This window comes from Theropithecus gelada, chromosome 9 (assembly GCF_003255815.1).
Source record: "Theropithecus gelada isolate Dixy chromosome 9, Tgel_1.0, whole genome shotgun sequence".
Taxonomy (NCBI): Eukaryota; Metazoa; Chordata; class Mammalia; order Primates; family Cercopithecidae; genus Theropithecus; species Theropithecus gelada.
In genome coordinates, this window is record NC_037677.1 from 14,719,767 (window position 1) to 14,732,376 (window position 12,610).

At 39.0% G+C, this 12,610-nt stretch overlaps 1 protein-coding gene across 6 annotated transcripts in view; it reads left to right on the top strand.

The window, feature by feature from the left end:
- CUL2 (cullin 2) overlaps positions 1-12,610 on the top strand; it is an 89,112-nt gene that overhangs the window by 42,273 nt on the left and 34,229 nt on the right. For all 6 annotated transcript variants that reach the window (XM_025397103.1, XM_025397104.1, XM_025397106.1 and 3 more), the window contains 2 exons: positions 9,798-9,894; positions 9,992-10,102. In XM_025397103.1, coding sequence (XP_025252888.1) covers positions 9,798-9,894; positions 9,992-10,102 — 208 coding nt within the window. The remainder of the gene's footprint in view (positions 1-9,797; positions 9,895-9,991; positions 10,103-12,610) is intronic.

Below are 12,610 nucleotides of genomic sequence, written 5' to 3' on the forward strand. Positions count from 1 at the left end.
TACAAATTTATGGGAAAATGGTTTTCCACTCTACCCATGGCTCAGAGTGGTTGATGCTTTTACCCTAGTGCTGTGTGAATGCAATTTAGTACAAAGAATATTTTCCTGTGGAGTCTAGAACATCCTTGGATCAGCTCTGGCTCAAAGACTCTCAGAAGCACTCTGTCAGTCACACAAATACATATCCAATAAATTCCAGGTTACTGGGACTGATGTTACAGGAATTATCTAGACCAGTGAATTGTGGTGTAATAATGGCCACTCCACCTATATCTGTGTTCTTCAAGAAGACCCAAATGAGGACTTTTTTTATATGAGGAATAATTTGTCAAAGCCATGGTACTTAGTATGGGACTCCTGGGAGGAAGTAAGGGATTAAACACACACACCCACCACCACGCCTCACATAAGAGGATAAGAGAATATTTTTAAATTTTTAATACCAAATAGAAAGTAGGTGGTAGCAACTGGTAACTTGATTTTTAAAAATTGTCACTGACCATTTGAATGATTTCATTGTTTTTAGAGATTGAGAGCTGGAGAGGAAAGGCAATAGTGAAGCACTAGGGTGTAACCCGTTGTTTTTCTTCCTCTTTTCTTTACAAAACTATGAGCTAAAAGAACATGCCCAACAAAACTTCTAAGTTCTAATATAATTCCTTCTGCTAAAATATACTAACTTTTCTTTTGACTTGGAATTCAAGTATTTAAAAGTATAATGACAATACTGCTATACTTTCCAAATGTACTTTTATGAAATATCTTTTTTAATATAATTTTGTACCAACCTGGTAAATTTTTCTTAAGTGTGATTGTTAGTTTGCTAAAAATCAATGTGATGAAAAATATGTAAGAAAAATGATACAACTATAGCATATTAATTCTGGAAAAGATAGATTATCTGGTCTGCTTGTCTTATTTTTGTTGTTATAATCAGCTTCCGTTAAAGCATTGTTTCACATACTTTACTGAGATCTCACTTATTCTTCATGACAGCTCTCTTAGGTAAGGTTTTGCATGTTAAAGTTGAGGAAACTAAGACATATTAATAATAGAAATTAAACATGGGAACTGCATACCAAGCATTGTTCTAAAATTTTTACATGCATCTTCCCATTTAATCCTTACAACACTGGAAGGCTAATACTATTAGTGTCACCATTTTACATGCATGACATCCTTGACATGCAAAGTCAGTGGTGGTGATCTGACTCAGATCATTTGACTCCAGCCTCCATCTAATAATAATTCTAAGGATTCACATCTGGGCTAATCTAACTCTGAATTCATTATGCCTGTCCTTTTTTCCTTTTTTGAAATAGGAGTCCTGCTCTGTCTCCCAGGCTGGAGTGCAGTGGCACGATCTCGGCTCATTGTAGCCTCCGCCTCCCGGGTTCAAGTGATTCTTCTGCCTCAGCCTCCCGAGTACCTGGGCACCACCATGCCCTGCTAATTTTTGTATTTTTAGTAGAGACCGATTTTCACCATGTTGGCCAGGTTGGTCTTGAACTCCTACCTCAAGTGATCTGCCTTTCTCGGCCTCCAAAAGTGCAGGGATTACAGGAGTGAGCCACCATGCGCACCTTTATGCCTTTTTTTTTTTTTTTTGAGACAGAGTCTTATTCTGTCGCCTAGGTTGGAGTGCAATTGCATGATCTCAGCTCATTGCAACCTCTGCCTCCTGGGTTTAAGCGAATCTTCAGCCTCAGCTTCCCAAGTAGCTGGGATTACAGGCGTGCATCACCATGCCCGGCTAATTTTTGTATTTTTGGTAGAGATGGGGTTTCATCATGTTGGCCAGGCTGATCTCGAACTCCTGACCTTGTGATCTGCCCACCTGGGCCTCCCAAAGTGTTGGGATTACAGGCGTGAGCCACTGCGCCCAGCCTATGCCTGTGTTTTATGCACAGAATATTTCTTCCACTCCTGGCTCCAATACCTTTAACTCAGTGGGGAGTACATTTCAGTTTTATAATGCTTTGAATATTCTAGTGTTTTCACACACATTTTTCATTCAGTCTTAAGGAAACAGCAAGTTTTATTTACAGGTAGATAAATTGAATTTCAACAAAGAGAAATGAGTTGAAAACTTGAATATAGCTAATGAAATGGACTTCATGCTTTTAGCCTTCCACTTGGGGTCTTTCCACTGCATTGCTTTAACTCTTTACGCTTTGTTGTTTGAGCTAATATGGTCAGACCGTAACTTCCATTACTATGTCTGAGAAGCTGTAGTAGAAACTCTCCATGTGTATTTTATCTAATCCTTATAAGAGGATATGATGGTGAATGTTATAAACTCATTTTAAAAGTGAGGAAAATGAGACATGAGAGAGTAAGCAACTTACCTATGTCATGTAAGTAGTAAATGGCACAACTGGAATTAAAACTTAGGTCATTTTTTGGTCCGTAAGTCTGTGGTCTTACCCATATATTCATACATTTTTAGAAATAGTTCATTCAAGTTGCATCTTATTGCCATTTCTACTAAAAGAGAAGTATTTTATTGTGCATACCTACAACTTACTTTGTTGTAGAAGGTGCTAACCAGACTTACAGAATAAATTCTTTTCAGGTCTAGCAGAGCTTATCACAAATTTGATTTCCTGTCGATGTATTGACACTTTCCTTTTCCCATATGAATCCCTGGGTTCCTAGATACTTTTATAAGTCTGTAAAGAACATTTCTGGCCGGGTGCAGTGGTTCGCGTCTGTAATCCCAGCACCTTGGGAGGCTGAGGCGGGCGGATGACCGGAGGTCAGGAGTTTGAGACCAGCCTGGACCTAGTGAAACTAGACCTAGTGAAACCCTGTCTCTACTAAAAATACAAAAATTAGCCAGGCGTGGTGGCGGGTGCCTGTAGTGCCGGCTACTTAGGAGGTTGAGACAGGAGAATCAGTTGAAACCAGGAGGTAGAGGTTGCAGTGAGCCGAGACTGCGCCATTGCACTCCATCCTGGGCAACAAGAGTGAAACTCCGTTGCAAAAACAAACAAAAATACATTACTCTGTGCTAATGGTTTCTCAAATGTGGCAAATGAAAATGAAAGTTTAGTAGAAACAATTTTCCTTCTACAAAAAAATTACAGAGTAAGATATGCTGATTGTAAAAAAAGAATTGAAATGTATAGAAGGTTAAAAAGTAAGAAACCTTTCTGGGCGATGTTAAGAGGACCATAGAGACTTTAGCCGGAACACAGAGAACCTTCAGCAGTCCCCCATTTTCTTGTTGTGTTAAAAAAGGCGGGGAGGGGAGGGGAGGGCTGGGCGCAGTTGCTAACAGCACATTGGGAGGCCAAGGCAGGTGGATCACCTGAGGTCAGGAGTTCGAGACCAGCCTGGCCATCATGGTGAAACCCCGCTTGTACCAAATATACAAAAAATTTAGCTGGGCATGATGGCATGCACCTGTAGTCCCAGCTACTTGGGAGGCTAAGGCAGGAGGATTGCTTGAACCCAGGAGGCGGAGGCTGCAGTGAGCTGACATCACGCCACTGCACTCCAGCCTCAAAGACAGAGCGACAGAGCAAGATTTCATCTCGGGGGAAAGAAAAAAAACATTCTGGTTTCTCCTCGTACCTTCCTATTTGAAGGCAGCTGCTATAAAGGATTTACAGTATGTTCTAATAAAAATTTTCTATGCATTTACAGTTGTGTATGTGTGCACACTAGTACATATACATTTATATGGACATGCATATCTGCATACAGATTTACGTATAGTATTACACATGTTCATATGTGTATACATTTGGGGAGCATTTTGAACATAGATATCTGGCTCTCCCCCATAGCTACTGATGCACACTCCAGGGAGAGTAAGAACTTATATTGTTACAAAGCTCCCCAGATGTTTTTATGCATCCAGTTCAGACCAGTATTTGTGAGGTACTGGTCTGCAATAAATAATTCTCCATGTATTTCATAAAGCTTTTATTGGAGTGTTTCCTTTTTTCCTTTGGATGTGTTACAAAAGTAGGTAGAATACTTAAAAATATATTCTTTTTAAAAGTTTAAACAAGAAGAGATTAATGGTTGGTGTGAGACTATAAAGTGGAAGTATGGGGAGATTCCTTAATGGTGGTAGAACAATTCTGTCTTGAATATGGTGGTGGTGAGATGAATATGGACATGTGATAACATTACATAGTACCATACACACATAAACACAAATGATTGTGTGTAAAAACTGGCAAAATCTGAATAAGGTCTATAGATTGCACCCATGTCAGTTTCCTCGTTTAAATACTGTACCATAGTTATGTAAGATGCTACCATTGGAGAAAGCCAAGTGAAGGGTACATCAGATTTCTCTTTATTATTTTTGCAACTTCCCTTGAGTCTATAATTATTTCAAAATAAAATAGCTTTTTTTCAGTTTAAACAGTGTACAAAATATCAATGTTCCCTTTTTTATTTTCTTCCTTTTGCCGTAGACTTCCTTTCCCCTCCTTGTAACTTTTGAAAACTGCTTGTACCTTTGTATTTATTTAAGTGCAGTGGTTTCATCTCTTTTGGGGGGACCTTTATGTTCCTTTAGGATCATGATGAAAGCTGTGGAGCCTCCCGACATAAAAATGCTTGGTATGCATAGGCACACAAAATTGTCACATAATTTTAAGAAGGTTTATGGAATCCCAAGGCCAGAATTGCTGTTTTTGCATTTACTTAGTGGGTTTCTCTGTCCCCAGTCAATCAGGGAATTGCTTAGCAAATTTTAATCTGAAATAAGTCTCTGCAGTTAATATTTGATGAATCAGTAAAAGTTTTTGATGTTCTGAAGTAATAACTCAAGAGCAAGACAGTCATGACATACACACCCTCTCTCTGTTTCTTACAAAAGTGGTTCTGTTTCAGAACTCTTTTCTGTTCTCTTTATCAATTTGTTTATCCTGTGCCAATGCCTCACTGTGCTTATTATTGTAAGGCTTGCTATCTGGCAAGATAAGTTTGCCCTCCAGAAACCAGAAGTGTTCTTGCTGTTGTTTGGCCCTTTGCTCTTTCATGTAAGTGTTATAGACCCCTTTCCTAAAACAAAATTTTCTGTGGAGACAAGCACAGTGGCTCATGCTTGTAATGCCAGCACTCTGGGAGGCCGAGGCAGGAGGGTTACTTTAGGCCAGGAGTTTGAGACCAGCCTGGGCAACATGGCAAGAACCTGTCTCTACAAAAATAAAAATAAAATTAGCTGGGTGTGATGGTGTGCACCTGTAGTCCCAGCTACATGGGAGGCTGAGGTGAGAGGATTGCTTGCGCCTCGAGGTAGAGGCTGCAGTGAGCCATGTTCGTGCTGCTGCATTCCAGCCTGGATAGCAGAGACCTTGTCTCAAAAGAAAAAAAAAATTCTGTGGGATTGATATTGAATTGAATCTATAAGTTAGTTTGAAGAGAGTTTGATATACGTCTTCACAGTATTAAGTCTTCTTATCTATGAACATAGCATCTTTTTCTGTTTATTATGCCTTCTTTAGTATCTCCTGGTTAACTTTTATAGAGTTTTCTGTAAGGGATTTGTGTGCTTTTTGTTAGATTTATTTCAGGGTACTTGATACTCACTGATACTACAAAAAAGTGTGTTGGTTTTTTTTTTTTTTTTGAGGTGGGGAGGCAGAGTCTCGCTCTGTCGCCCAGGCTGGAGTGCAGTGGCACGATCTTGGCTCGCTGCAACCTCTGCTTCCCCAGTTCAGGCAATTCTCCTGCCTCAGCCTCCCGAGTAGCTGGAATTACAGACGCCTGCCACAATGCCTAGCTAATTTTTGGTATTTCTTAGTAGAGCCGTGGTTTCGCCATGTTTACCAGGCTGATCTTGAACTCCTGACCTCAGGTGATCTGCTCCCCTTGGCCTCCCAAAGTGCTGGGATCATAGGCATAAGCCACTGTGCCTAGCTTGTTTATGGATTTTCTAATATTAAACTATGCTTGTATAACTAGGATAAAGGCTAGGTTGATCCTTGTCCATTATAGTTTTTATAGACTGTTGAATTTGATTTGCTGATGCTTTATTTGGAAGTTTGCATCTATGCCCATGAGTGGAACTGGCCTGTAATTTTTCTGTCTTGTAATGTCTTTGTCTGGGTTTGGCATCCAGCTTATCCTTGCAGAATGAACTATTGGGTATTTCCCTCTTTTTCTTTTGAGTAGAAAAGTTTGCATACAATTGGGATTATCAGCTTCTTAAATGTTTAGTAAAACTGAAAAACCACCTGTGCCTGGGGCTTCTTTGTAAGATGATTTGTTTGTATAAGATTTTTAACAATGCCTCTGTTATTTCAGATCTTAAGACTAGTCAAACTTGTGTTTCCTCTTAAATCAGTTGTGAATTTTTTTTTTTTTTTTTTTTTTTTGCAAAATCATTGGGAAGTTGTTGTGTAACAGTGTTCTCTTTTAAAAACTTTATTTGAAGTAATTTTAGATTCATACCCAGGTTCCCCTAATGTTACAACTGTTAGTATATTTATGAAAATGGGTATATCATTATTAACTAAAACTACAGTTTATTTGCATTTGCTTTTGCACTGATGTTCTCGTTCAATCCAGATCACAAAATCACATTTAGCTATTATGTCTCTATTCTGTGGAAACCTTTCCTTTCATATATGACCATAAAAATGTTAAAGAGTAGTGGTCAGGTATTTATAGAATGTCCCTCAATTTTGTTTTTTGTGATGTTTTCTTATGATTAGACTGAGACTATGGATTTTTGGAAAAATACCAGAAGGTAATGTACCCTTCTTATCAGATTATATCAAGGAATAGATGGTGTCAACATGACTTCTCATTGGTGATAACTTTGATCATGATGATTTGGCGAAGACATTGTTTTCATTTTCACCTGGAATAATGTCTTCCTTTCATTCATAATATTGCATATTCACATTTTCTTTTTTTGATCACTTTTATTAGAGGCGTATATATTTTGTTGGATTTTATTCCCCCTAAAGAACTAACTTTGGCTTTATTTTTTATTTTTTATATTTGTTTTATTTATTTATTTTGAGATGGTGTTTCACTCTTGTCGCCTGGGGTGGAGTGCAATGGCGTGATCTCAGCTCACTGCAGTCTCCACCTCCCGGGTTCAAGCAATTCTCCTGCTTCAGCCTCCTGAGTAAGTGGGATTATAGGCGCCTGCCACCACGCCCAGCTAACTTTTGTATTTTTAGTAGAGATGGGGTTTCACCAGGTCGGCCCGGCTGGTCTCGAACTCCTGGCCTCAAATGATCTGCCTCCCAAAGTGCTGGGTTTACAGGAGTGAGCCACCGTGCGCAGCCCTAACTTTGATTTTAAATGATCTCTAGTATGTTGTTGTTTTCTCTTTCATTATTCTGCTCTTATTTTTTTCTTTCCTTCTTCTGGGAGACAAGTGTTTTTAGATTAGACTGAAATAGGTGCAGAACCCTTGGAGGGGGAGACATTTAGAAATCTTTAACCAAATTATTTTTTATTGTAATCTAATGTATTCACTCACAGAATTGAGCAACTATCATAGAGAATTAAGCAAATATGGAGGTTGAGGTAGGGTTTCTGATGTGAGTCACATCTTTCTTTTATAGTGAATAGAATTCTGTATATTTAAAATTGTTTTCTAGGTGGGAATGTCTGTTAAAGGAAATAAAGAAGTTAGTAATTTAGTCAGCATATTATAGAACTGCTTGTTAGAGCTATCGATCATTTTGTTCTTCTTTATTACCTGAAAATTTTATCAAGATATGCTGCTTCTCTCCTGCTGTTTAGTTACCCAATGGTAAGTTCATATAGGAAAAGCAAAATAAATGTTTATTTCTTTCCTTTTTAATAACCCAGTTTTTTGGGGTTTTTTGTTTTGTTTTGTTTGAGATGGAGTCTTGCTCTGTCACCCAGGCTAGAGTGCAGTGGCACGACCTTGGCTCACTGTAACTTCCTCCTCCCAGGTTCCAGCAATTCTCCTGCCTCAGCCTCCTGAGCAGCTGGGGTTATAGACATGCACCACCAAGCCCAGCTACTTTTTGTATTTTTAGTAGAGACTGGGTTTCACCATGTTGGCCAGGCTGGTCTCCAACTCCTGACCTCAGGTGATCTGCCCACCTTGGCCTCCCAAAGTCCTGGGATTACAGGCGTGAGCCACTGCACCTGGCTGACCAGTTAGCTTTTTAAACTTTACCAGAATGAACTCAGACTTAAACTAGTGAGGCCTACCTCACTTTATTAAACTCTTCTCCTAGTGGCGTATATTAGGTTCCTTCCAGTTTTTCCACTAACACCACTCTTGTTTCTGTTGTGCACGCATGCAGATGTTTGCTTGGGGTCATAGAGTATGTACACTTAGAGTTTTGCCAGTATGTCCTCCAAAGTATCTGTTCTTCCACCACAAGCAGAACATGAGAAAACAGTTCAGATCAGTATTACACCAGATTGAATGTGGGCTTATGTAAGGTCACACATGTGACTCAAGCCAAGGAAATGAGCTCACATGTGTGACCTTATTGTATGAACTAATCAGCAATATCAAGATATCAGGATTCTCTATGAATGACAGAATTACTGTAGCCATGTTAATTCATGTCCAAAAAAAGTTTCCCAGAATATCAAAATAATTAAAGGAAGACTCAAAGAGGACTAGAGGGCTTCAGAGGCAGGGAGGGACTCTAGTATGTAAAGGTGATTGCCTGGATGCTTTTCCTTGATGCCTTTCTTAAATGATAGAAAATTCTTACATCCTATATAAAGAGCAAGACGCTCTTACTAGGGAATGATGATAATGTGTTTTCTGTTGCTCTCTTTGTGACATTAATGCAAAGAAGAAATTATTTTAAAGTAGGTTGGAAGAGTGCGTGTAGTGAGATAAAACATAATGGTTTGATTTGAGCATTGGTACTAGAGTCAAAAAAATCCCAATTTAGAGCTAGATTATTTTACTATGGCTTTAAACTTTTTTTTTTCTATTTTATTTTTCTTTTTAAAAATTTTTTTGAGACAGGGTCTTACTCTGTCACCCAGGCTGAAGTGCGGTGGTGCAATCATGGCTCACTGTAGCCTCAACTCCTCCTGGGCTCAAACGATCCTCCCACCTCAGCCTCCAGAGTAGCTGGGACCACAGGCATGTGCCACCGTGCAAGGCTAAGTTGTTGTGTTTTTTTTTTTTTTGTATGGGGTCTCCTATGTTGCCCAGGCTAGTCTCAAACTCAGGACTCAAGGGATCCTCCTACCTCAGCCTCCAGAGTAGCTGGGACCACAGGTGCGTGCCACCGTGCATGGCTAATATTTTTTTCCGAATGAGGTCTCGCTGTGTTGCCCAGACTGCTCACAAACTCAGGACTCAAGGGATCCTCCCACCTTGGCCTCCCAAAGTGTTGTGATTACAGGCGTGAGCCACGGTGCCTGGCTCTATTTCATATTCCTTTAATCAGAAAATCTAACATTCACCTACATGTCTTAATATGATTAAGACATTGTAGTTTGTAGTGAGTGAAATTCAAGCATTCTTAACCACCAGTATTAAAGTTTTGAATTGATGGACTCGTATCTACTTTGTTAAAATTAAAGAAGTGTTATCTTAGTACTGGCATAGTATCTCGAACTTTACAATCAGTTTTCCTTTTATTTCTCGAAACAACATCTAATGTCTACGGTTAATAACTATCATGAATATTATCTCAGCTGTAATATGAAAAAAATCGTTAAGATTCATGCATGTACCTTTTTATAGTTCTTTACACTTTGATTAGACCAATGGAATAAGGAGCCATATTTTGGCATACTTTGGTATATTTCCATAGATAATTTGTATTCTGAGGAATGTTTTGTGTTATGCCTTGTTTTAGTGATCGTGGTGGAGAAGACCCAAACCAGAAAGTAATCCATGGGGTTATTAACTCCTTTGTTCATGTTGAACAGTATAAGAAAAAATTCCCCTTAAAGGTAAATAGCCTCCTTTAAAAATATACATAATCAGACTGTTAATTTTTTAAACTGCTTGTTCTAATTTCTTCTAATATGATGTAATTGATTTATTCAGTTTTATCAGGAAATCTTTGAGTCTCCCTTTCTGACTGAAACAGGAGAGTATTATAAACAAGAAGCTTCAAATTTATTACAAGAATCAAACTGCTCACAGTATATGGAAAAGGTAAGAAATAAAACATATTAAATATGTTTATCTATTTTTGTATCTGGCCTGGTTTTATTTAACATCATTCTTTGTTTTGGGGGGTTTTTTGGTGGACAAAGATTGTTTATTTAATCATTAACTCTGAGTTATAGTTATTATATAATATCGTTGTTAAGTCATTGCTCTTGTAACATTTTCCTGAGAAAACAGTACCCTTCCAGTTTTCGTCGTAACTGATGCTTTTTGATAAATCCTGACTGCCTGGTTTAGTTGTCCTTGAAATTAATATATATGCACATTCTTGGCAGAATAATAAACTGGATTTCATGCTTAGTGGTTTGTTTAGAGAATAGGATAAGTGCAGAAGCTCTGTGTTGAGGTTTTTTTCTTCCTTTAAAATGAGAGGAAAAATATGAGGGAAAATATAGTAATGTCTCGAATGACATTTGGATAAGTCACTCTTTTGGTCTGTTAAGTTCTTGGAAAGCTGAGAGACAACCCCACATGAGGTGGTTTTTTTTTTTTTTGGAGACATGGTCTTGCTCTGATGCCCAGACTAGAGTACAGTGGCTTGATCTCAAGGCTCCCAGACTCAAGTGGTCCTCCTGTCTCAGCCTACCAAGTAGCTGGGACTACAGGCACACACCACCACGCCCAGCAACTTTTAAAATTTGTTATAGAGATGGGGTCTCGCTATGTTGCCCAGGCTGGTCTCAGAAGTCCTCAACTCAAGCAGTCTTCCCGCCTCAGCCTCCCAAAGTGCTGGGATTATAGAAGTGAGCCATTGCACCCAGCCAAGAAATTTTAATTGATCACTAAACCAGTACATATTGGTTATCATATGTTAAATTCCATTTATATTTTCTCAGTAGTAGAAGAAAAAAAAGTGGTCATATAAATTAAATCACCATATATAAGAGATATTAGAATTTCTAGCCATTTTTTTTATCTACAGTGTTGTATTTCAAGCATTTTATTTTGGATGATTTGTGTTAGTTTATGTAGCCGGGAAAGGTCAAGTAGTGTAAGTGGATGAGCTGTCGTCCTACATCTGTAGGCCCCAAGTTGTTACAAAGCATCAGTGCTTACCGATATACTGTTCTGTCATCCACAAAGCCCAGATCTAAAGGTCTTAGTTGTTTGACTCTCTTCCTGCTTTTGTTACTAATTAGCTCTGTCCCCTCAGCAAATTATCTGGAACTTTCCCCCAATCAATTAAGTTCAGGTTATACTAGATCAGTGGTTCTAAGCTCTTAGCCCTTATTGCACCTTAGAGTCTTGTTGAAATCTCTAGATCCAGCCCTAAGAATCGCACACAGATTATCTGTGATACATACACTTTGCTCTATCTGGCTCTCAAAAAGATGCCACTGGCAAGTGCTGGCAGTAGCCCAGATGTCTGTCAGAAGTTGAAAGGATAAGCAAAATGTGATACGTACGTCCTTTGGAATATTATTCATCCCGTGTAGTGAAAAACTCTCAAACCATGTTTTTTCCTCTGCTCTGACATCGCAGCAACGATCATCAGCACAGAAGGCTTCTGTAAACAAAGTTGTGGCTCTTTTCTCCCACACACCAAGCAGCAGACACCAGCCAGGTGTCCTCCAGTTCAACTCTAACACCATCTGCTTGAGATAGTGGCCGATCGCACAGATCGGGGGCTGAGTCTCCAAGACTGCCCTGCACACCCCCAGACACCAGTCACAAGTCTGGGCTTCTAGACTACTGACTGACTTTCAAGTTGAGGTCCTACAATACACTCTTTGGGTTCCATTAATTTGCTAGAGCAGCTTACAGAACTTAGGGAAACACTCAGTGTTTACTAGTTTATTAAGAAGGATATTTTAAAGGATATAATTAAACAACCACTTGAGGAGATACATAGGGCAAGGTCTGAAATCATCCCCAAGTGCAGGAGCTTCTGTCCCTGTGGAACTGAGTCTTCTTCGATTTTTGTGGAAGCTTCATGATGTCAGTAGTCTTTCCCCCAGCTTATAGGGTGGGGCTTTCTCTGGGGAGGGTCTTATGACCCACAGTCAGAAAGGTAGGGCAAGATTAGAGTCCTGCCTTGAAGCAGATGAAAGGAGAGTAGGAGAGAAATTCTGTTTCCTGAGACCTAACACACTCAACATTATAACTAAAGACTGTAACTAGGGCTAAGGGAGTTATGAACCAGGAACCACAGAAGAAAACCAATGTACATGTATATCACAATACCACACAGTCTTAAAAAAGGATTGAAATTATGATACTTGATACAACATGAATGAACCATGAAAATGTTATGCTAAGTGAAAAAAACCAGACACAAAGGGGCAAATATTCTGTGGTTCAATTTATAGGAAATATCTAGAACAGACAAATTCAAAAGGACAGAAAGTAGATTAGAAGTTATCAGGGGAGGAGGATGTGGGGATTTGTTACTTAATGGTTATAAAGTTTCTGATGGGGTAATGAAAAATATTTGGAAGCAGACAATGGGGGTAGTTGCACAACACAGTGAAAGTTATTTAATGCCACTGAATT